Source organism: Anomaloglossus baeobatrachus, chromosome 3, assembly GCF_048569485.1.
Source record: "Anomaloglossus baeobatrachus isolate aAnoBae1 chromosome 3, aAnoBae1.hap1, whole genome shotgun sequence".
NCBI classification, from domain to species: Eukaryota; Metazoa; Chordata; class Amphibia; order Anura; family Aromobatidae; genus Anomaloglossus; species Anomaloglossus baeobatrachus.
In genome coordinates this window covers 370,786,119-370,809,489 of record NC_134355.1, presented here as the reverse complement: position 1 = coordinate 370,809,489, position 23,371 = coordinate 370,786,119, and the positions used below count along the sequence as shown (strand labels likewise).

At 47.3% G+C, this 23,371-nt stretch overlaps 1 protein-coding gene across 2 annotated transcripts in view; it reads right to left on the bottom strand.

The window, feature by feature from the left end:
* The window catches only part of CEP162 (centrosomal protein 162), a 307,890-nt gene that overhangs the window by 152,542 nt on the left and 131,977 nt on the right, over positions 1-23,371 (bottom strand). For both annotated transcript variants that reach the window (XM_075340157.1, XM_075340158.1), the window contains one exon: positions 19,998-20,255. In XM_075340157.1, the coding sequence (XP_075196272.1) occupies positions 19,998-20,255 (258 nt within the window). The remainder of the gene's footprint in view (positions 1-19,997; positions 20,256-23,371) is intronic.

Below are 23,371 nucleotides of genomic sequence, written 5' to 3'. Positions count from 1 at the left end.
ATGAATAGCGCTATGGTTTATCATTGATTTTGTGATTAGCGGATCTGCGAGAAGGACAGCAGTGATTGGTCCCGGAGCTGAAGCCATAACATAAATGCACGTCATAGTGCGGGAACTAGCACTCAACTATGATGACAATTTTTGTCATATGTTTTTGTGAAGCTCTTAACAACCTGAGTAATACACAATAAACCAAGGGGCCTCACGAAACAGACAAAATAATGCCTGGGCCGTGCTATTCATGGCCTTTCATAAAAACAAAAAGTCTATCAATTTTCTTTCTTATCTCCATAAATCTGGTATACGCTTGAAATACACAAAAAATGAAGTGGATTGCTGCAACCAAAGTGCAGAAAAACAGTATGATACGCACATAAATTCCCAGAGATGTATATTTTTCAAAATAGGGTCAACTTGGGTGGAGAGGAGGGGATTCTGCTCTTCTGGCACTTAGGGGTTCAGTATATGGAATCCGAAATCTATTCTAGACATATTTGTACTCCAAAAGTCAAATGGCGCTCCTTCCTTGCAAGACTCGCTGTGTGGCTAAGCAATACTGTACAGCCACACGTGGGGTATTGTCACATTTAGCAGAAAATGTGACATATTTTGGTGCCATTTTTGCCCATTTCCCCATGTAAAAAAGTAAGATCTGGGGCTAAAATTGTGACATTTTCAATATTTTTGACAAATGTTCGATATTTTCAAACACAAATCATAATGACCAAACGTTACCTCTAATATAAGTACAAGGTGTCATGAAAAACAAAAACAATCTCAAGGGTGAATATGCATGAGGCATTTACATACACTTGGCTAATTGGCGAGTGACAATCAAATTTCAAGGGCCTACAGCAACACAATGGGGCAATGTACAGGAATAAAAGTTACAAATCCTGAAAGGGCTCTCTCCAAGCACTATTTCAGGATACGGTTAGTATGGTACACAAAAAGTACCGTATTTTTCGGACTATAACATGCACTTTTTTACCCTAAATACTGGGGGAAAGTGGGAGGTGCGTCTTATAGTCCGATGGCTGCGGGGAAGGAAGGTGCGGTGATGGTGGAGCGAGTCATTGGCGGCATGAGCAGGCAGTAGCAGCGGCTATCGTGACCACGTGGATCCGCTCATTAGCCTCTTTTCATATGCCTGCATCCTCCCGTCCGTCATCTCTCAGCGCTGAAGCCCACGCTGACAGGTGGGCGGGATGATGGGCAGGGGATGCGCGCATAATTAACAGCCAGCCCGCATGATCATCCCTGGCAACTACAGCCTGGAGTGATCATGTGCGGCTGTATTCACTGCTCCCTGCGCATCATCATCAGCGCGGGGGGCAGTGAATAAGTACGGTATACTCACCGGTCACCATTCTCTGCAGCATCGCGATGTTCTCCTGTCTGCCGGCCCACTGATCTGTGCAGAGAGCGGTGCGCACAGCGATGACGTCATCGCTGTGCGCACGGCTCCACACAGGTCAGCGGCGCTGCTGCTGCTGGCACAGACAGGAAGACGAGGGATGCTGCATGGAGCAAGGAAAGGTGAGTATAAACGTTTATTTTTTTGTGTGCCACAGGATGTGGGCCATATACCAGGATGGTGGTATATAGCAGGATGCAGGCGATATACTAGGATGGGGGTATATAGCAGGATGGGCGCATATATGGTACCTGGATGTGGGCACATATCAGGATGGGGGCACATATCAGGATGGGGGTGTAGAGCAAGATGGGGACACATTTCAGGATGGTGGACATATATACAAGGATGGGGATCATATACAATCATTACCAGGATGGGGTACCTTAGTAGAGAATTTGGGGACATTACCCCCATAACAGTGTCAGCAGCAGATCCTCGCCCCATAACAGTGTGTCATGACCACATTTTTTGCTTAAAATATTATTTTCTATTTTCCTCCTCTAAAACCAGGGTGCTACTTATGGTCTGGTGCGTCTTATAGTCCGAAAAATACGATGCTTGACAGATTCCCTTTTAAACAGTCATACACAAAGTAGTTAATAAATAACATTTACTACATGTCAACTTTACATTGGCATCATTTTTTAAAAGTATTTTTCTTTGTTAGGATGTTAGATGTGTTAAAAGTTATTAACCTGAAATCCGCTCAAAGGCAGATAAGACGATGCAAATAGCTTTCCAATTAGTAAAATCTATTTTATTAAATGCATGCTAAAATATAGAACATAGAAAGACAGAAGCGCCACCAGGGTCCAAAAGACAATACTGTGAATAATAATAAGAATACAGGGATACTTCCCAAATGTATAAATAGCAATGGTGATGATTAAGCACATAAATATCCAAAAGTTCAAAGCAATATTTAACAGTAACAACTAATTGGAAAGCTATTTACATCGTCTTATCTGCCTTCGAGCGGACTTCAGGTTAATATTGCATTTTTCTTGCTATTTCCCTTTATTAACAGGTCTTTTGAGTGAACAATGTTGCTATTTTTGTGTTAAATGTTTAGCAGTAGTTTTTATTTCGTTTTCAACAAAAAACTTACAAAACCTAATTTTTTAGGGACCACTTCACTTGTGATTTTTTTAGGGGCCTTTATGTGAAAAAAAACAAAATAGACCCAAAATGTAAAAACTGCAGCCTTCACTGAATTCAAAATCACGTTCTGGAAGTTTGTTGACCCATCAGGTGGTTTCACAGCAATATATTGAAAGAGTAATGAAAAATTCCCCCCTCCTCCCCCATCCCACACACAAAAGTGTTACTTTGGGCATTTACACAAGAGTACCAGTAGAAAATGCACCCCACAATCTGTGTAATTTCTTCTGAGTATCACATATGTGGTCTAAAATGAGAGCGTTGACATATGGCAGTGATCTAAACAGAAAGATCACCATTTGACTATTGGAGCACAATTTTGTCTGGAATACATTGTGGATGCCATATCTCATTTGAAGAACCTGTGACATGCCAAAACAGCAGACTTCCCCACCAAAGTTGACCACATTTTTTTTTTTTATACTTCACCCTTGAAGGAATTCATGTAGGGCTGTAGTGAGCATCTTGAACCAAAATTTCTCAACTGGCAGTGGAAATGAAAACCGGCATTTCCTCACGTAAAATGCAGTAGCCCCAAAGCTGTCATTTTCACAAGGGATAAGAACAAATGGATGCCATGATCTTTAATGACCATTTGGGATCCACGGGAGCTTCACAAAATATGTGTGTGTGTATCTATCTATCTAATATATATATATATATTAGCTGTACTACCCGGCTTTGCCCGGGTTAATAACTGCTGTTAACAAAATAGAATGTATTAACAAAAATTTAATCTGCACACAAAAACCACAAAACAAATAGAAATGTAATTATTAAAAGGCAAAATCTAAGCTAATAGAAGCATTTCACAACATATATTTCAACACCCCAGATATTCCACACAGATTTAACTAAATTGGCCAAGTAATGTGCTTTAACAAATAAGGAATAACGTTTGGAACACCATTCTAAGTTCGAACTGGGTGCAAAAACCTAAAAAAACATCACTATGGGGAGATAAGGTATGCACACCAGTGACTATGTAAGGGGAATACATGAAATAGCAGAAACTGCTGTGTGAATACTGACTTGAAAAATCCAATAGCTATATGCAAGAGTGAATATGTGAAAAATGGAATCTGCATTACTGCCATGAACATATGAATCAAGAGAAATTTAGCTACTGAATTGATCAATGCAATAGAGCCCCAACACTACGCCAAAGTATTTCTCTACGTTGGGGTCCCTAGCTTGTGTGTGTCCTCTCATGCAGTTAAAAAACTTACCGTGTATGGGAAGCTGAGACCCAGGCTATTTATGCGTATGATATGGATTGGCATATGTTCATGGCAGTAATGCAGATTCCATTTTTCACTCTTACATATAGCTATTGGATTTTTCAAGTCAGTATTCACACAGCAGTTTCTGCTATTTCATGTATTCCCCTTACATTGTCACTGGTGTGCATACCTTATCTCCCCATAGTGATGTTTTTTTAGGTTTTTGCACCCAGTTCGGACTTAGAATGGTGTTCCAAACGTTATTCCTTATTTGTTAGTAGTTTTTCGTTTGTGAACCCTCCCCAACCACACCTATTGCCAATCCATATCATACGCATAAATAGCCTGGGTCTCAGCTTCCCATACACGGTAGGTTTTTTAACTGCATGAGAGGACACACACAAGCTAGGGACCCCAACGTAGAGAAATACTTTGGCGTAGTGTTGGGGCTCTATTGCATTGATCAATTCAGTAGCTAAATTTCTCTTGATTCATATGTTCATGGCAGTAATGCAGATTCCATTTTTCACATTTTCACTCTTGCATATAGCTATTGGATTTTTCAAGTCAGTATTCACACAGCAGTTTCTGCTATTTCATGTATTCCCCTTACATAGTCACTGGTATGCATACCTGATCTCCCCAAAGTAATGTGCTTTGTCTGTCTCTTTCCAGGTCTGCCTCTTGGCCCGTCTGCCTCTTGGCCCGTCTGCCTCTTGGCCCGTCTGCCTCTTGGCCCGTCTGCCTCTTGGCCCGTCTGCCTGTTTCTGTCTCTTTCCTTGTCTGTCTCTATCTCTGTTTCTTTCCCCATCTGTCTCTTTCCAGGTCTGTCTCTTCCCCAGTCTGTCTCCCAGTCTCTTTGTCTGTGTCTTTTCCTGTCTGTCTCTTTCCCTGTCTGCCTGTCTTTGTCTGTCTCTTTCCTTGTCTGTCTCCATTTCTCTGTCTCTTTCCCCATCTTTCTCTATCAAGGTCTGTGTCTTTCCCCATCTATCTTTGTCTGTCTCTCTGGCTGTCTCCTCCTTCCCTGTCTGCCTGTCTCTGTTCCTGTCTGCATGTCTGTCTGTCTCTTTCCAGGTCTGTCTCTTTCCAGGTCTGTCTCTCTCTATCCGTCTCCCCACCGACATCTTATTATCTCACATATAAGCTTCTTATACTATGAATGTCTTTTGTTCCTATAGCAACCAATGACAGCTCCTACTAATAAATGGAGCCTGGAACTACAGGTTATTTTAATGGAGGCATGTTTTTTGGAGAGTAACTGTAAAATGCAGGGTTCAATTTTCTTGTCAAAACATAGTCTATGACGTTCCCTGGGTCACATGAGGTGTCTGTGTAAAATTTCATGATTGTAAATGCGACGGTGCTGATACACTTTTCGTTTCACTTTTTCCCCATTATGTAGATAGGGGCAAAACTGATTGGTAAATTGGAATGTGCGGGGTTAAAATTTCACCTCACAACATAGCCTATGATGCTCTCGGGGTCCAGACGTGTGAGTGTGCAAAATTTTGTGGCTGTAGCTGCGACAGTGCAGATGCCAATCCCGGACATACATACACACATTCAGCTTTATATATTAGATATATCTATATCTATCTATCTATCTATCTATCTATAAAAACAGAAGGCAGCACTCCACTTCTCTTTCAAATAAAATCTTCTTTAATGGCCCATATCACAGGCCGTTTCGGTCAAAGACTGATCTTTTTCCAACAGTCTGAAGCACTGTGAGAAGACTGCAAATGTTTTTGGAATGAGACAAAAGTTCACTTCTGCTGCACTGTGTTAGCTCTGCCGTGTGTGAGTATAAGACCAAAGTGTCAGTCATTCCAAGTCTTACATTGGAAATGAGATCTTTCATTTAAAATATGAATGTAGATTCTCAGGAAGAGCTGTGTCCATCACACAGATCTTACCAGCTTACATGCAAGAAAAATGTGTATTTATCTGAAGTTATTAGATTGCAGATATCAAAGTATTATTTTATCCAACTTTCATGTCCTGAATGCCCATATAGACGGCTAAGTATGAATGATTCTACTGATAAGTACAGTGCTGGCACAGACCTTGGCTATTACGGCAGACGACTTTAAGCATGATCTGGATGACCTTTTCACAGAAGCCACCTTCCCTTAATATTGCCGCCTTTCAACCCCCGTGTTGTTAAATGAAACAGCCGAATTTATTTGAAAAGGAGGCACCTTGATAGAATAGAACTTGTCAAAAAAGTGGCCCAGGTAAGTAGACCTAGTCTAGGAAATGAGAAACATCTAGAAATTTGGGATCCTGAGACCTGAACACAGACCCTGGCCACTTGTCATCGAGTATGGAGGTAGTAAGATCAACATGCAGGAGGCCCACACACACTGCAATATTTCAAATGCCTCAGGGTATGGCACACATTTACAGTGCCTTGCATAAGTATTCGGTCTCCTTGAATTTTTCACCCTTTTCCCACATTTCAGGCTTCAAACATAAAGATAAAAATGTTAATGTTATGGTGAAGAATCAAGAACAAGTGGGACACAATTGCGAAGTTGAACGAAATTTACTGCTTATTTTAAACTTTTGTAAAAAATAATAAACAGAAAATTGGGGCGTGCAATATTAGGCTGCTTTCACACTGTTTTTTTAATATGCGTCCTGAACGTTTAACGCAAAAACGGATCCAGTGCAAATGCGTTTTCATTTCAATCCATTTGCAATGTACTCGTGTAAACATGCATTCACATGCGGTTTAGTCAGGATCCAGCAACTTGCAGTTTTTTACCTTTTTTCAAAAATGCTATTTGTAGCGTTATTGAGCTGCGTCCAAATACTGCAAGGGTAAGTTCACACAGTGCGGTTTTCGGAGGCGTTTTTGCTCAGAAAACTGCATGACTATTTCCCCAGCAAAGTCTATGAGTTTTCATTTTTGCTGTCTGCACACAGCGTTTTTTTTTTAGCTGCGTTTTTGTGGGCACCACAAAAACGCAGCATGTCAATTATTTTTGCGTTTTTCACTGCGTTTTCCACCCATTGAGTTTATTGAGATGTTCAAAAACGCAATGAAAAACGCAAATTGCAAATATAGCTGCGTTTTAGTGCGTTTTTAGGACTAAAAAGGCAGCTATAAACGCAAGGGGTGGGTAGTAAAGTGACATGTACAGGAAAAGGATTCCTTCTGTCAGTAAACACAGAAGCGTGAATCCTCCCGGTACCGCCACTGCTGCTTCCATTTCCCGCCCGGTGCCATGTCCGCTCCCGTGTAGGAGGTGAAATCGGCTGCTAAATCAAAAGTGAACAGTAGAAAAATGTCATACTCACCTGTCTGCAGACTCCCGATGCCATGCTCCCAGCTCCTCTTGACGGTACCGCCACCGCGCCCCCGCTCCGGCTGTGTGCCGGCTCCCAGGCACGTACGACAGCTGCAGGACCTGGCGGTGATCACCTGATGCGGTCACCTGACGCATCAGCTGATCGTAAGTCTCGTGGTGACGCCGGATTTTACCGCCCGGCCGGCTATCAGCTGATGCCGTCAGGAGACTTCATCACTGATTACCGGCAGCTCCTGTAGCGGTCGGACGGGAGTGTGTACGGACGTGTGTAGTTGTTTTTATTTTTTTTTGCACTGCTGCATCAGCCTAGACTGTACAGCGAGCGCCGACTTACTGATTCCCCGTCACTTGCAGTCAGTTCATGACAGCTGCAGACAGGCCGGGGTGATCTCCGGAGTTCACGTGAGAGCACCGGCGATCACCCCAGCCTGTCTGCAGCTGTCATGAACTGAACCGCAAGTGCCGGGGAATCAATCACTCGGCGTTCGCTGTAAAGTCCAGGCTGCACGCCGGAGCTCAGGTGACAGCTCCGGAGTGCAGTGCAGGTACCTGAATCCAGGCCTGGTATTACTGGAGTTTCCTCCGGTAGCCAGTCTGACACTGCAGACGTGTGTAGTATGTTTTTTTTTGCACTGATGCATCAGCTGATTGTATAAAAGCCGTTTATACAATCAGCTGATGTGTCATGTGATTCAGGCCTTGAACCTGACATCATTTGATCGCTTTGCCTTCCAGCAAACCGATCAGATGATATTGGATCCGGATTGGACGGCGCGGGACCCTTGACCCAGGATTACTGCGGAAGGGGGTTCTTTATTTCCATAAAGATGGAGCCACTAATTGTGTTGTGTTTTATTTCTAATAAAAATATTTTTCTGTGTGTTGTGTTTTTTTTATCTTTACTAGAAATTCATGGTGGCCAAGTCTAATATTGGCGTGACACCATGAATTTCGGGCTTAGGGCCAGCTGATAATATACAGCTAGCCCTAACCCCATTATTACCCAGCAAGCCACCCGGCATCAGGGCAACTGGAAGAGTTGGATACAGTGCCAGAATATGGCGCTTCTATGAAAGCGCCATTTTCTGGGGTGGCTGCGGACTGCAATTCGCAGCGGGGTGCCCAGAAAGCTTAGGCACCCTGCATTGCGGATTCCAATCCCCAGCTGCCTAGTTGTACCTGGCTGGACACAAAAATTGGGCGAAGACCACAGCATTTTTTTTTTTTTATTATTTCATGAAATAATTAAAAAAAAAAAAAAAAAAAAAAAAAAAAAAAAAAAGGGCTTACCTATATTTTTGGTTCCCAGCCGGGTACAAATAGGCAGCTGGGGGTTGGGGGCAGCCCGTACCTGCCTGCTGTACCCGGCTAGCATACAAAAATATGGCGAAGCCCACGTCATTTTTTTGGGGGGCAAAGAAATCCTGCATACAGTCCTGGAAGGAGGAAGCTGAGCCTTGTAGTTCGGCAGCTGCTGTCTGCTCTCCTGCATCCACTAGTGCAGGGGTCGGGAACCTATGGCTCGCGAGCCAGATATGGCTCTTTTGATGGCCGTATCTGGCTCGCAGACAGGGCTCCTACCTGTCTATGGGAAGGATGCATGCACCGCGCTCCATCAGGCCGCGGTGCACGCTGACAGGGGCGTAACTACCGCGGTCGCAGCGGTCGCCATTGCGACCGAGCCCGGCGGCACTCACCCTGAAGATAAACAGCCGGCTCCGCTCTGTGACAGAGTCGCTGCGCTGTAACTATACTGTACTAGCTCTTATACAAGTGGCCGGCAGCGCTGGGCTCCGCCCCCTCCAGCCACTTCCTACCTGTGACCTCGAGCTGACTGCCTGGCTCGTCATCTACTCTTCTGCAGCGTGTGGAGCCAGTGACTGCTGTGATTGTGGATGCATGTCATGTCGGCAGTTTCAGGATATGCAGACTCAGGTCAGAGATGAATATGTCAGGACTGGAGGCTGCAGACAGTGCGGTCTGAGTGGCAGACAGTGGCCGACACAGTCACAAAGTTTGTGACTTGCTGTGAGAACATCCTCTGCTGCCTCCCCCTCCCACTAGCTCTGGTCAGTGCCCCGATGTCGACCCTTAGCTTATTTAGTAATGTGCAGGCAGCCATGTGCTGGACAGGGTTAACAGTAAGCTATACAGAAAACTGCATCTGGCCCTTTTTGCATTATATTATCTTTGTAAAGATTCGCCAAACTGCCAGGAACAGTTTGAAATCTGGATTCCAAATCTGGAATCTGTGCACAAGATGAAGATTTGGTTGCAGAAATTTCTGCACCAAGTCTGCATCTACTGCCAGGAGAAATGCTGCAGAAAAACCAAGGCTTTTTGCCACAATTTGATGCATTATATGTATTTTTGCTTGCATTTTATTTTCATTACTTTTAATGGGGAAAACGTAGCAAAAACACAGAAAGAATTGACATGCTGCAGTTTTTTTTCTACAATACAAAGTGCAAGGAAAAGATCCTGAACATGTTTACAATACTTCAGGATTCTCATTTACCATATTTTTCGTTTTCTAAGATGCACTTTTTTTCCCTCAAAACTGGCGGTAAAATGGGGGTGTATCTTACAAAACAGATATGGCTTATGAAGGTGGCGATGGTCGAGCGGGCTCATAGGAGACAGGCTCACAGGACGCGCTCGGCGGTGTCGCAGTGGGCAGCATTAATCTGCGGGCAGGCGGGCTGCGAGAGTGTCTCGGCGGTGGGTGCATTGAGCTGACTGCCGACTCAATTGCATCACCCACGGTTCATGCGATGAGCTTCAAGAAAATGGCCGTGGAATCATATCTGCGCACGCGCCACCTCCGCGATCATTTTCTTGACGTCCATCTTGTCAAACCTGGGTGATTCAATGGAGCCGGCAGTCAGCTCAATGCACTTGCCACAGAGACACCCTGTGTTGTGACACCTCCGCAGACCCCCTGCCCACAGATCAATGGCGGCCTCTGCAACACCCCCGAGTGCATCCTGTGACTCTGCTCCACCACTACACTACCGCCCTGGTAAGCCATACCCGGGGGATTCAAATGCACCCATGGCTACACCCCCGAGCCACAGCATTGCTGACCCTCCTGAGCAGCAGCACCCCCTCCTCCGAGCTCGCAGCATCACTCTTCCTCCTGTGACCTTCCTGAGCCGCTCCACCACCACCACCACCAGCGCCTCTCCCCCTGGTGAGCATTAGGATTAAAGGTAAGGTGTCGCATTTTTTATTTTTGTATTAATAATAGTGATTATGAAATCAAGTATTTTTAATACAAAATTAAACTCAGTGTTTATTTAGTTTTTATTTAATTCTAGTGTTACTGAAACACTGGGGGCTGCCATGCTGGATTTGGTGTTTGTAACAATAGTTACTCACCTCAACTCCTTTATGGCAGCGCCCTGTACCCGGACTGCGACCTGTACTTAATACAGGAAAGCTCCCTGCTGTGACCTGAACGCGCCGCCTGGGCTATCCAGATCACAACAGAGAGAGGAGATCGGTGCCATATTTGTGCAGCTCACAGCTTATGCTGTGCGCTGCACTTTCCCCCTGTCACCCGTTCGGCCTGTGTGAGTACCAGCGCCCTTCCCCCCGCCGCTGCTGCTACCTTCACCAAACACAACCCCTGTCCCCCCCCCCGTGCCACGACCACTACCCACCCCCCCCACTCTCCTTGCCTGGACTGATGTCATGCATCGCAAGTTCACAATGTAAGTTATTTATTTGATTTTTTTACTGCTAATTACCATTGTTTCAGTCCAGTTGTGGCTTTATACAGCAGGGAGGAGCATTCCTTGCTGTACTAAGTGAACATTGGAGCGATTGATCTGTCAATGGCCCTTTAAACATATTGTACGGCTCTCGCGGAATTATATTTCAAAATATGTGGCGTTTACGGCTCTCTTGGCCAAAAAGGTTCCTGACCCCTGCACTAGTGGATGGAGTATGCTAAGCCTTGTAGGTCTGCTCCCCCTGACTCTCCCTCCAGCATACAGTCCTGGATGCAGCATGCTGAGCCTTGTAGTTCTGCAGCTGTCTGATCTCCTGCATACACATACACTAGTGGAGAATGAAGAACATGTTGAAGAAGGAAATGACATCAGACCTTTTTTTTTTTTTTCCAACAGTCTTTAATGGCAATGTTCACTGATAAAAAAAAAAAACATAAAAAAGCAGTGAGCAAAAACGCGGCAAAAAAACGCACTAAAACGCAGCGTCAAAACAACGCAGTGTGTGAACTCAGCCTAAGTCGCTGGATCCTGACTAAACAGTGCGGAAACGTGTGTGAACGGTGGTGTGCTGATAAACAGGATCCTGTTTGGCTAGAAACCAGCCTGGCGTGATCACAGTGTCTCTGTCTCTCTCTCCTCTCTTTGCCTCCTCCTTCTCTCTTATCTCTTCTCTCACTCTCTCTCCTCTCGCTCTCCCTCTCCTCTCTTTCCTCTTCAATGCCCGCCCATAAACTTCAAGTGACAGGATCCTGTAAAATAACACATGCGTTTGCATGTGTTTCTCTTTGCAAAAACAGGATCAGCGGATGTGATTGGCTGACAAACGCCGCTCAGCCAATTACAGTCACTGTAATGTTCCAGCCATTGAAAATGGCGGGAACATTTAAATCCAGCCCTGATCAGTGCTGCTGTAGCACTGGCCATTGGCTGGAGCTGGGTGATCGGTGTTTCACCCGCCCCCAGCTCTGATTGGAGAGACCGGTCTTGTGACCGATTTCTCCAATCAATGTGGATCTGGGGCCTGTGACCGTCCCTGGAAGCCGAGGAGAGCGGTCTCTGTGGGTGCCCATCGGTAAGTTGCTGCCCCCGCCGCCCGCCCCTGTCCCCGATCGCCCTGCCAGCCCCGCCGCTGTCTCCGATCGCCCCGCCCGCCCCGCCGCTGTCTCCGATCGCCCCGCCCGCCACTGTCTCCGATCGCCCCGCCCGCATTGCCCGCCACCCGCGCCCGCCACCGCCAGCCCCTCCGCGGGTCCGATCGCCACCACCAGCCCTGCCGCTGTCTCCGATCGCCCCGCCGCTGCTCCCGATCCACCGCTGTCCCCACCACCACGCTCGCCACTGTCCCCGCCGCTGCTCCCGATCCACCGCTGTACCCGCCGCTGCTCCCGATCCACCGCTGTACCCGCCGCCACTGTCCCCGCCGCTGCTCCCGATCCACCGCTGTCCCCGCCGCTGCTCCCGATCCACCGCTGTCCCCGCCGCCACGCTCGCCACTGTCCCCGCCGCTGCTCCCGATCCACCGCTGTACCCGCCGCCACTGTCCCCGCCGCTGCTCCCGATCCACCGCTGTCCCCGCCGCTGCTCCCGATCCACTGCTGTCCCCGCCGCTGCTCCCGATCCACCGCTGTCCCCGCCGCCACGCTCGCCACTGTCCCCGCCGCCACGCTCTCCACTGTCCCCGCCGCTGCTCCCGATCCACCGCCGCCACGCTCGCCACTGTCCCCGCCGCCACGCTCGCCACTGTCCCTGCCGCTGCTCCCGATCCACCGCCACCACGCTCGCCACTGTCCCCGCCGCCACGCTCGCCACTGTCCCCGCCGCCACGCTCGCCACTGTCCCCGCCGCCACCGCTCCCGATCCATCGCTGTCCCCGCCGCCACTCTCGCCACTGTCCCCGCCACCGTCGCACCCACCTTTTTCAGCCGCTGCTGCCCCCGAATCGGCCCCCACTGTTCCCGATCGGCGGCCGCCGCCGCCTCCTTCATCGGCTGCCCCTTCTCCATCGCCACTACACCTCCTATCCCTCCATGTGCTGCAAGCCACCCTCCCCCCACATGATGTGCTGCAAGCCACCCTCCCCCCTACATGTTCTGGGGGCCACCCTCCCCCCGGGGCCCCCCTCCTCCATGTGCCATCTCTCTCTCCCAGACTCTGCCCCCCTCCCCGATCTGCTGCCTGCTCTCTCCCATCCTCTTCATCTACTGCCCACTCTCACCCTCCTCAATCTGTTGCCTCCTTCATCTGCTGCCTCTTCTGTCTGCTGTGATCCTGCTGCCTAGATCCATCCTGTAAGGTAGGTATCCCCATCTCACCTCCCTCCCCCCATCCTCCGCCGCTCCTCCATCCGCTGCGCCATTTCCCATCATCCATCTGCTGCGCCCTTTCCCATCCTCTGCCGCTCCTTCATCCGCTGCGCCATTTCCCATCATCCATCCGCTGCGCCCTTTCCCATCCTCTGCTGCTCCTCCACCCGCTGCGCCCTTTCCCATCTTCCATCCGCTGCGCCCTTTCCCATCTTCCATCCGCTGCGCCCTTTCTCATCTGCCGCCCCGCCCTCTCGTATCGCATTATCCAGCGCAGTTGCTCGCTTCCAGACTGGAGTGGATGATGCGATGCGAGACTCGTGCATTGCTCTCACGTTTGGCACTGGTCTTAAGGCCCCGTCACACACAGAGATAAATCTTTGGCAGATCTGTGGTTGCAGTGCAATCATGGACATATTGTTCCATTTGTGCACAGCCACAAACCTGGCACTGATTGTCCACAATTTCACTGCAACCACAGATCTGCCGCAGATTTATCTCTGTGTGTGACAGGGCTTTTAGTGGCAGGCGCTCATATTTTTTATTTTTTTTTACTGATGTCTGTATTTTTTATTCCGCCAAACTAATTTTTTTGTATGGGGGGGGTCTAGTTTCCAAAATGGGATCACATGTGGGGCAGCTCCATTGTTTAGGCACCTCAGGGGGTCTCCAAATGCAACATGGCATCTGCTAATAATTCCAATCAATTTTACTGTGAAATGGCGCTCATTCTCTTCTGAGCCCCGCCGTACGCCCAAACAATTGATTTCCACCACATGTGTACTCAGGAGAAATTGCACAATACATTTTATGGTGCATTTTTTCCTGATACCCTTGTGAAAAAAAAGCTATCTGTTTGAAAAAACAATTTTGTGGTAAAAAAAAGAATAAAATATTTTCACGGCTGAACATTACAAACGTTTGTGAAGCCTCCAGGGGTTCAAAGTGCTCACTAAACAGCTAGATAAATTCCATGAGGGGTCTAGTTTCCAAAATGGGGTCAATTGTGGGGGAGCTCCATTGTTTAGGCACTTCAGGGGGGTCTCCAAACGCAACATGGCGTCCGCTAATAATTCCAACCAATTTTGCTGTGAAATGGTGCACCTTGCCTTCCGAGCCCTGCCGTGTGCCCAAACATTTGATTTCCACCACATATGAGGTATCTGCGTACTCAGGAGAAAATGCACAATACATTTTATGGTGCAATTTTTCCTGATACCCTTGTGATAAAAAAGCTACCTGGTTGAAGCAACAGTTTTGTGGTAAAAAAAATGTTTTTCTTTTCACGGCTCAACGTTATAAACTTCTGTGAAGCCCTCAGGGGTTCAAAGTGCACATCAAACATCTAGAAAAATTATTTGAGGGCTCTAGTTTCCAAAATGGGGTCACTTATGGGGGAACTCCATTGTTTAGGCACCTCAGGGAGTCTTCAAACACGACATGGCGTCCGCTAATGAGTGCAGCTAATTTTGCACTCAAAAATTCAAATGGCGCTCCTTGCCTTCCGAGTCCTGCCGTGTGCCCAAACATTTGATTTCCAGCACATATGAGGTATCTGCGTACTCAGGAGAAAATGCACGATACATTTTATGATGCATTTTTCCTGATACCCTTGTGAAAATACTAATTTATATGGCTAAAGTAACATTTTTGTGTTAAAAAAGTAAAATTTTCATTTTTTCTTCTACATTGCTTTGGTTGCTGTGAAGCTCCTAAAGGGTTAATAAACTTCTTGGATGTGGTTTTGAGCAGAGTGAGGGGTGCAGATTTTAGAATGGGGTCACTTTTGGGTATTTTCTGTCGCCTAGGTTTCTCAAATCACTCCAAATGTGATGTGGTACCTAAAAAATGTTTTTTTGTAAATTTTGTTGGAAAAATGAGAAATTGCTGATGAACTTTGAACCCTTCTAACTTCCTAACGGAATTTTTTTTTTTTTCAAAAATTGCGCTGGTGTAAAGCAGACAAGTGGGAAATGTTATTTAGTAACTATTTTGTGTGACATATCTCTCAGATTTATGGGCATAAAATTTCAAATTTTGAAAATTGCAAAATTTTCAAAATTTTCGCCAAATTTCCGAAATTTTCACAAATAAACGTAAAACATATCGGCCTAAATTTACCACTGACATGAAGTACAATATGTCACGAAAAAACAATGTCAGAATCGCCAGGATCCGTTGAAGCATTCCAGAGTTATAACCTGTCAAAGTGACACTGGTCAAAATTTCAAAAAATGGCCGGGTCTTTAAGGTGAAAACAGGCTGGGGACTGAAGGGGTTAAAGTATAGAGAGCACCATGAAGACCAAGGAACACAACAGGCAGGTCCGTGATACTGTTGTGGAGAAGTTTAACCCCTTAACGACCCTTGACGTACTGGGTACGTCATGGTGACATGGTGCTAAACGACCCATGACGTAGCCAGTACGTCATGGCAAAATCGCGGCCCCGGAGCCCTGGTGAGTGCAATCGGTTCACACAAACCTTAGATTTGGGGAGGAGGGGACTTCTGCCTGACCTCAGGAGGGGTGGTGCCTCCTCCCCGGACCTACGGAGGCTGTGATTGGCTGACGAACACCGCTCAGCCAATCACAGCCACTGCAATGTTTCAACCATTGAAAATGGTTGAAACATTGAAATCCAGCCCTAATCAGTGCAGCTGTAGCACTGATTATTGGCTGGAGCTGGGTGATCGGTGCTTCACCTGCCCCCAGCTCTGATTGGAGAGATCGGCCTTGTGACCGATCTCTCCAATCACCGTGGATCTGGGGCCGGTGACCACTCCATTTCGCTTTACTCCGTCCGTGGAAGCCGAGGGGAGCGATCCCTGCAAGTGCCCTGGTAAGCCCCTGCCCCCGATCCGCTGCAACCGCCGCCGATCCCCCGATCTGCTGCCACCGCCGCCGATCCACTGCCGATCTCCTCTATCTGCTGCAGCCGCCTCCATTCGCCACCGCTCTCTCCCATCAGCCACTGCCCCCCTCCGTGAGCTGCTGCCCGCTCTCTCCCATCCTCATCTGCTGCCCCCTCCACCATCTCCCACCCTGTGAGATCTGCTGCCCGCTGTCCGCCATCTCACCTTCCCGATCTGCTGTCCGCCATCTCACCTTCCCGATCTGCTGCCCGCCATCTCACCTTCCTGATCTGCTGCCCGCTGTCCGCCATTTCACCTTCCCGATCTGCTGCCCGCCTTCGCCATCTCCCACCCTCCCCATCTGCTGCCCGCCTCCGCCATCTCACCTTCCCGATCTGCTGCCCGCCTCCGCCATCTCACCTTCCCGATCTGCTGCCCGCCATCTCACCTTCCCGATCTGTTGCCCGCCTCCGCCATCTCCCACCCTCTCCATCTGCTGCCCGCCTCCGACATCTCACCTTCCCGATCTGCTCCCCGCCTCCACCATCTCACCTTCCCGATCAGCTCCCCGCTCTCCCTCATCAGCTGCTGCCCCCCTCTCTGATCTGCTGCCCCCTCTTTCACCCTCCCTGATCTGCTGCAAGCTCTCTCCCATCATCTGAAGCCTCCTCCCCCACTTCTCTCCCTCCCCGATCTGCTACCCCCTCCACCACCTCTCACCCTGATCTGCTGCCCGCCCTCTACCATCCTCCGCCGCTCTTCCATCTGCTGCTCCCATCCTCCGCCACGCCCTCTCCCCTCCTCCATCCATCTTTTTTTTCATCCCACCTAGTCCCCCCCGTTTTTGCAGCACATCCGTGCGTGCGTCCTGATTTTTTTTCTGTAAACTAAGAAAGAAATACAAATAAACTTTGTTTAGGGCCAGTAAAATTATACTGTAGTAATCGGCAACTACAGTATTTTTTACTGAATATTTTAAGGGTCAGCCCAGTGCCACACGTGAGAGCGATGCACGAGTCTCACATCGCATCATCCGGCATGGTCGTGCTCTTCAAGACAGGAGCGTGCGGCTGTGCCGGATGATGCGATGCGAGATTCGTGCATCGCTCGCACGTGTGGCACTTGCCATAGTGTCAGTTGCAGGCACTCTTTTTTTTTTTTTTTTTTTTTTTTTTACTGACGTCCGTATTTTTTATTTCGCCAAACTAATTTTTTTGTATGGGGGAGGTGTCTAGTTTCCAAAATGGGGTCACATGTGGGGAAGCTCCATTGTTTAGGCACCTCAGGGGGTCTCCAAATGCAACATGGCGTCTGCTAATAATTCCAACCAATTTTGCTGTGAAATGGCGCTCCTTCTCTTCTGAGCCCCGCCGTGCGCCCAAACAATTGATTTCCACCACATATGAGGTATCTGTGTACTCAGGAGAAATTGCACAATACGTTTTATGGTGCATTTTTTCCTGATACCCTTGTGAAAAAAAAGCTACCTGTTTGAAAAAACAATTTTGTGGTAAAAAAAAAAAAATATATATATTTTCATGGCTGAACATTACAAATGTTTATGAAGCCTCCAGGGGTTCAAAGTGCTCACTAAACAGCTAAATTCCATGAGGGGTCTAGCTTCCAAAATGGGGTCACTTGTGGGGGAGCTCCATTGTTTAGGCACCTCAGGGAGTCTTCAAACCCGACATGGCGTCCGCTAATGAGTGCAGCTAATTTTGCACTCAAAAATTCAAATGGCACACCTTGCCTTCCGAGCCCTGCCATGTGCCCAAACATTTGATTTCCACCACATATGAGGTATCTGCGTACTCAGGAGAAAATGCACCATACATTTTATGGTGCATTTTTCCTGATACCCTTGTGAAAATGCTAAATTTTATGGCTAAAGTAACATTTTTGTGTAAAAAAGTAAAATTTTCATTTTTTCCTTCTACATTGCTTTGGTTGCTGTGAAGCTCCTAAAGGGTTAATAAACTTCTTGGATGTAGTTTTGAGCAGTGTGAGGGGTGCAGATTTTAGAATCGGGTAACTTTTGGGTATTTTCTATCGCCTAGGTTTCTCAAATCACTCTAAATGTGATGTGGTACTTAAACATTTTTTTTTTCTAAATTTTGTTGGAAAAATGAGACATTCTGATGAACTTTGAACCCTTCTAACTATCCTATTTTTGTTTACAAAATTGCGCTGGTGTAAAGCAGACATGTGGGAAATGTTATTTAGTAACTATTTTGTGTGACATATCTCTCAGATTTATGGGCATAAAATTTCAAATTTTGAAAATTGCGAAATTTTCAAAATTTTCGCCAAATTTCCGAAATTTTCACAAATAAACGCAAAACATATCGGTCTAAATTTACCACTGACATGAAGTACAATATGACACGAAAAAACAGTGTCAGAATCGCCAGGATCCGTTGAAGCGTTCCAGACTTATAACCTGTCAAAGTGACACTGGTAAAAATTGCAAAAAAATGGCCGGGTCGGTCTTTAAGGTGAAAACAGGCTGGGGGCTGAAGGGGTTAAAGCTGGATTTGGTTACAAAAAGATTTCCACAACTTTAAACATCCCAAGGAGCACTGTGCAAGTAATCATATTGAAATGGAAGGAGTACCATACCACTGCAAATCTACCAAGACCCTGCCGTCCCTCAAAAATTTCATCTCAAACAAGGAGAAGACTGATCAGAGATGCAGCCAAGAGACCCATGATCACTCTGGATGAACTGCAGAGATCTACAGTTGAGGTGGGAGAGTCTGTCCATAAGACAACAATCCGTCGTACACTGCACAAATCTGGCCTTTACAAGAGTGGCAAGGAGAATGCCATCTCTCAAAGATATCCATAAAAAGTATTGTTTAAAGTTTGCCACAAGCCACCTGGGAGACACACCAAACATGTGGAAGAAGGTGCTCTAGTCAGATGAAACCAAAATCGAACTTTTTGGGCACAATGCCAAACGATATGTTTGGCATAAAAGCAACACAGCTCATCACCCTGAACACACTATTCCCACTGTCAAACATGATGGTGGCAGCACCATGGTTTGGGCCTGCTTTTCTTCAGCAGGGACAGGGAAGATGGTTAAAATTGATGGGAAGATGGATGGAGCCAAATACAGGACCATTCTTGAAGAAAACCTGTTGGAGTCTGGAAAAAACCTGAGACTGGGACGGAGATTTGTCTTCCAACAAGACAATAATAGCAAAACATAAAGCAAAATCTACAATTGAATGGTTCACAAATAAACGTATCCAGGTGTTAGAATGGCCAAGTCACAGTCCAGACCTGAATCCAATCGAGAATCTGTGGAAAGAGCTGAAAACTGCTGTTCTCCATCCAACCTCACTCAGATCGAGCGGTTTGCAAAGGAAGAATGGGCAACAATTTCAGTCTCTCGATGTGCAAAACTGATAGAGACATAACCCCAAGCGACTTGCAGCTGTAATTGCAGCAAAAGGTGCCGCTACAATGTATTAACTTAAAGGGGCCGAATAATATTGCACGCCCCAATTTTCAGTTATTTTTTATAAAAGTTTAAAATAAGCAATACATTTTGTTCACCTTCACAACTGTGTCCCACTTGTTGATTCTTCACCATAACATTAACATTTTTATCTTTATGTTTGAAGCCTGAAATGTGGGAAAAGGTTGAAAAATTCAAAGGGGCCGAATACTTTTGCAAGGCACTGTGTATCTAGGTCAAGTCAGCTGTAAAATTTTAAGTCAGCCATTCAATTGTCCTCTCCTGGAATTTGGATTGTAGAGAGGGTTGGGATGTGCGTTACACAGTAGTCAGGCAGCAGATGATCCGTTAGTGAAAATACACTAGCTTTCACAGCTTCATGGAAAGTGGCATGTTCGTTAGGATGTGTAAAGCTAGTGGCACATAGCTCATATGTATCCCCTGAATGAGACGTGGACAGGAACTAAGCTGAATATAATGTAATCCACTACTTATACAGTATTATACAGTCAAATACCTTTGTTTGAAGAATGAAGTTTTCCTGTTTTAGCGCTTTGATTTCTTCCTCATAATTTATTTTCATCTCTTCTATGTCACGTGTATATTCATGCTCCTTTCTTAAACTACTTTCCTTGAAAATTACTGTCTGTCCATGTCCTGCATTCAATTTCTCTTCAACATTCTGGAGTCTCTGAAGGATGGTCAGATCATTGACACCCACATCAGTGTAATGGATTTCTGAAGCTCCTCCATTAGGACCAACAGGAACACTTAACTGCATAATGAGAAATGTTAAGGCTTTTAGCCTAAAAGGGTTTTCCACTACTACTTGACCTTGTATATGTCTTAACTTTGTATACCAATTGTTTTACTAATATACTTTCATTACCTGCTCTTCTACATTCATCTTCGTACTATCTTTGTGTGGGTCACATAATACTTTGTTGACATGCAGACACTACTTCCAGTCTGTTACGTCCAATCCACCCCTCGACCGGACTCAGGATTCGGAAGGAATGAGAGGAGCACATCAAAGCATTGACAGGTTCAGTGCAGAGGACAGTGGTTTGTCATACGAGTGTGCACTGACAATCATTTAAAGGATACTCTGCCCCATCAGGAATAAAGCGACATTCTCTTCTCATTCCTGTGCCCAAATGAAAGATGATCATACACAACATAATGCTTGTATGTCAACAAAGGATTACGTGCCCCACACCAAGGGGCGTGCATAGGACAAGTGCAGATGAAGGGAATTTTGTTTACTTACCGTAAATTCCTTTTCTTCTAGCTCCAATTGGGAGACCCAGACAATTGGGTGTATAGCTTCTGCCTCCGGAGGCCACACAAAGTATTACACTTAAAAGTGTAAAGCCCCTCCCCTTCTGCCTATACACCCTCCCGTGCATCACGGGATCCTCAGTTTTAGTGCAAAAGCAAGAAGGAGGAAAGCTAATAAACTGGTTAAAGTAAATTCAATCCGAAGAATTATCGGAGAACTGAAACCATTCAACATGAACAAGATGTGTACACGAAAAAACAACAGCCCAAAGGGAACAGGGGCGGGTGCTGGGTCTCCCAATTGGAGCTAGAAGAAAAGGAATTTACGGTAAGTAAACAAAATTCCCTTCTTCTTTGTCACTCCATTGGGAGACCCAGACAATTGGGACGTCCAAAAGCAGTCCCTGGGCGGGTAAAATAATACCTCGTAATAGAGCCATAAAACGGCCCTTTCCTACAGGTGGGCAACCGCCGCCTGAAGGACTCGTCTACCTAGGCTGGAATCCGCCGAAGCATAGGTATGCACCTGATAGTGTTTGGTGAAAGTGTGCAGGCTCGACCAGGTAGCCGCCTGGCACACCTGATGAGCCGTATCCTGGTGCCGCAAAGCCCAGGACGCACCCACGGCTCTGGTAGAATGGGCCTTCAGCCCTGAGGGAACCGGAAGACCAGAAGAACGGTAGGCTTCGAGAATTGTTTCCTTGATCCACCGAGCCAGGGTGGATTTGGAAGCCTGTGATCCCTTACGCTGACCAGCGACAAGGACAAAGAGTGCATCCGAGCGGCGCAGGGGCGCCGTACGGGAAATGTAGATTCTGAGAGCTCTCACCAGATCTAACAAATGCAAATCCCTTTCACATTGATGAACTGGATGAGGACAAAAAGAAGGTAAGGAGATATCCTGATTGAGATGAAAGGTGGATACCACCTTCGGAAAAAAATTCCGGAACCGGGCGCAGTACCACCTTGTCCTGGTGAAACACCAGGAAAGGAGCCTTGCATGATAGCGCTGCTAGCTCAGACACTCTCCGAAGTGATGTGACCGCAACTAGGAAGACCACTTTCTGCGAAAGGCGAGAAAGAGAGATATCCTTCAAGGTTCGAAAGGTGGCTTCTGAAGGGCCATCAGAACCCTGTTTAGATCCCACGGTTCTAACGGCCGCCTGTAAGGAGGGACTATGTGGCAAACCCCCTACAGGAACGTGCGTACCTGAGGAAGCCTGGCTAGGCGCTTCTGAAAGAACACAGAGAGCGCTGAGACTTGTCCCTTAAGGGAGCCGAGCGACAAACCTTTTTCCAGTCCGGATTGAAGGAAGGAAAGAAAAGAGGGCAAGGCAAATGGCCAGGGAGAAACTCCCTGATCAGAGCACCAATACAAGAATATCTTCCACGCCCTGTGGTAGATCTTGGCAGACGTTGGTTTCCTGGCCTGTCTCATAGTGGCAATGACCTCTTGAGATAACCCTGAGGACGCTAGGATCCAGGACTCAATGGCCACACAGTCAGGTTGAGGGCCGCAGAATTCAGATGGAAAAAACGGCCCTTGGGACAGTAAGTCTGGTCGGTCTGGTAGTGCCCACGGTTGGCCCACCGTGAGATGCCACAGATCCGGGTACCACGACCTCCTCGGCCATTCTGGGGCGACGAGAATGGCGCGGCGGCATCTGACCTGATCTTGCGTAACACTCTGAGCAACAGTGCCAGAGGTGGGAACACATAAGGAAGTTAAAACTGCGACCAATCCTGAACTAAGGCGTCTGCCGCCAGAGCTCTGTGCTCGTGAGACCGTGCCAAGAATGCCGGGACCTTGTTGTTGTGCCGGGACGCCATTAGGTCGACGTCCGGCCTCCCCCAGCAGCAACAGATCTCCTGAAACACGTCCGGGTGAAAGGACCATTCCCCTGCGTCCATGCCCTGGCGACTGAGAAAGACTACTTCCCCGTTTTCTACGCCCGGGATGTGGACTGCGGATATGGTGGAGGCCGTGGCTTCCACCCACATCAAAATCCGCCGGACTTCCTGGAAGGCTTGCCGATTGCGTGTTCCGCCTTGGTGGTTGATGTAAGCCACCGCTGTGGAGTTGTCCGAATGAATTCGGATCTTGCTTGCCTTCCAGCCACTGCTGGAAAGCTTTTAGGGCAAGATACACTGCCCTGATCTCCAGAACATTGATCTGAAGGGAGGACTCTTGCTGAGTCCACGTACCCTGAGCCCTGTGGTGGAGACAAACTGCTCCCCACCCTGACAGACTCGCGTCCGTCGTGACCCCCGCCCAGGATGGGGGTAGGAAGGATTTCCCCTTCGACAATGAAGTGGGAAGAAGCCACCACCGAAGGGAATCTTTGGCTGCCTGAGAGAGGGAGACGTTCCTGTCGAGGGACGTCGACTTCCTGTCCCATTTGCGTAGGATGTCCCATTGAAGAGGACGCAGGTGAAACTGCGCGAAAGGGACTGCCTCCATTGCTGCCACCATCTTCCCCAGGAAGTGCATGAGGCGCTTCAGGGTGTGTGACTGACCTTGAAGGAGAGATTGCAACCCTGTCTGCAGTGACCGCTGTTTGTTCAGCGGAAGCATCACCATCGCTGAGAGGGTATGAAACTCCATGCCAA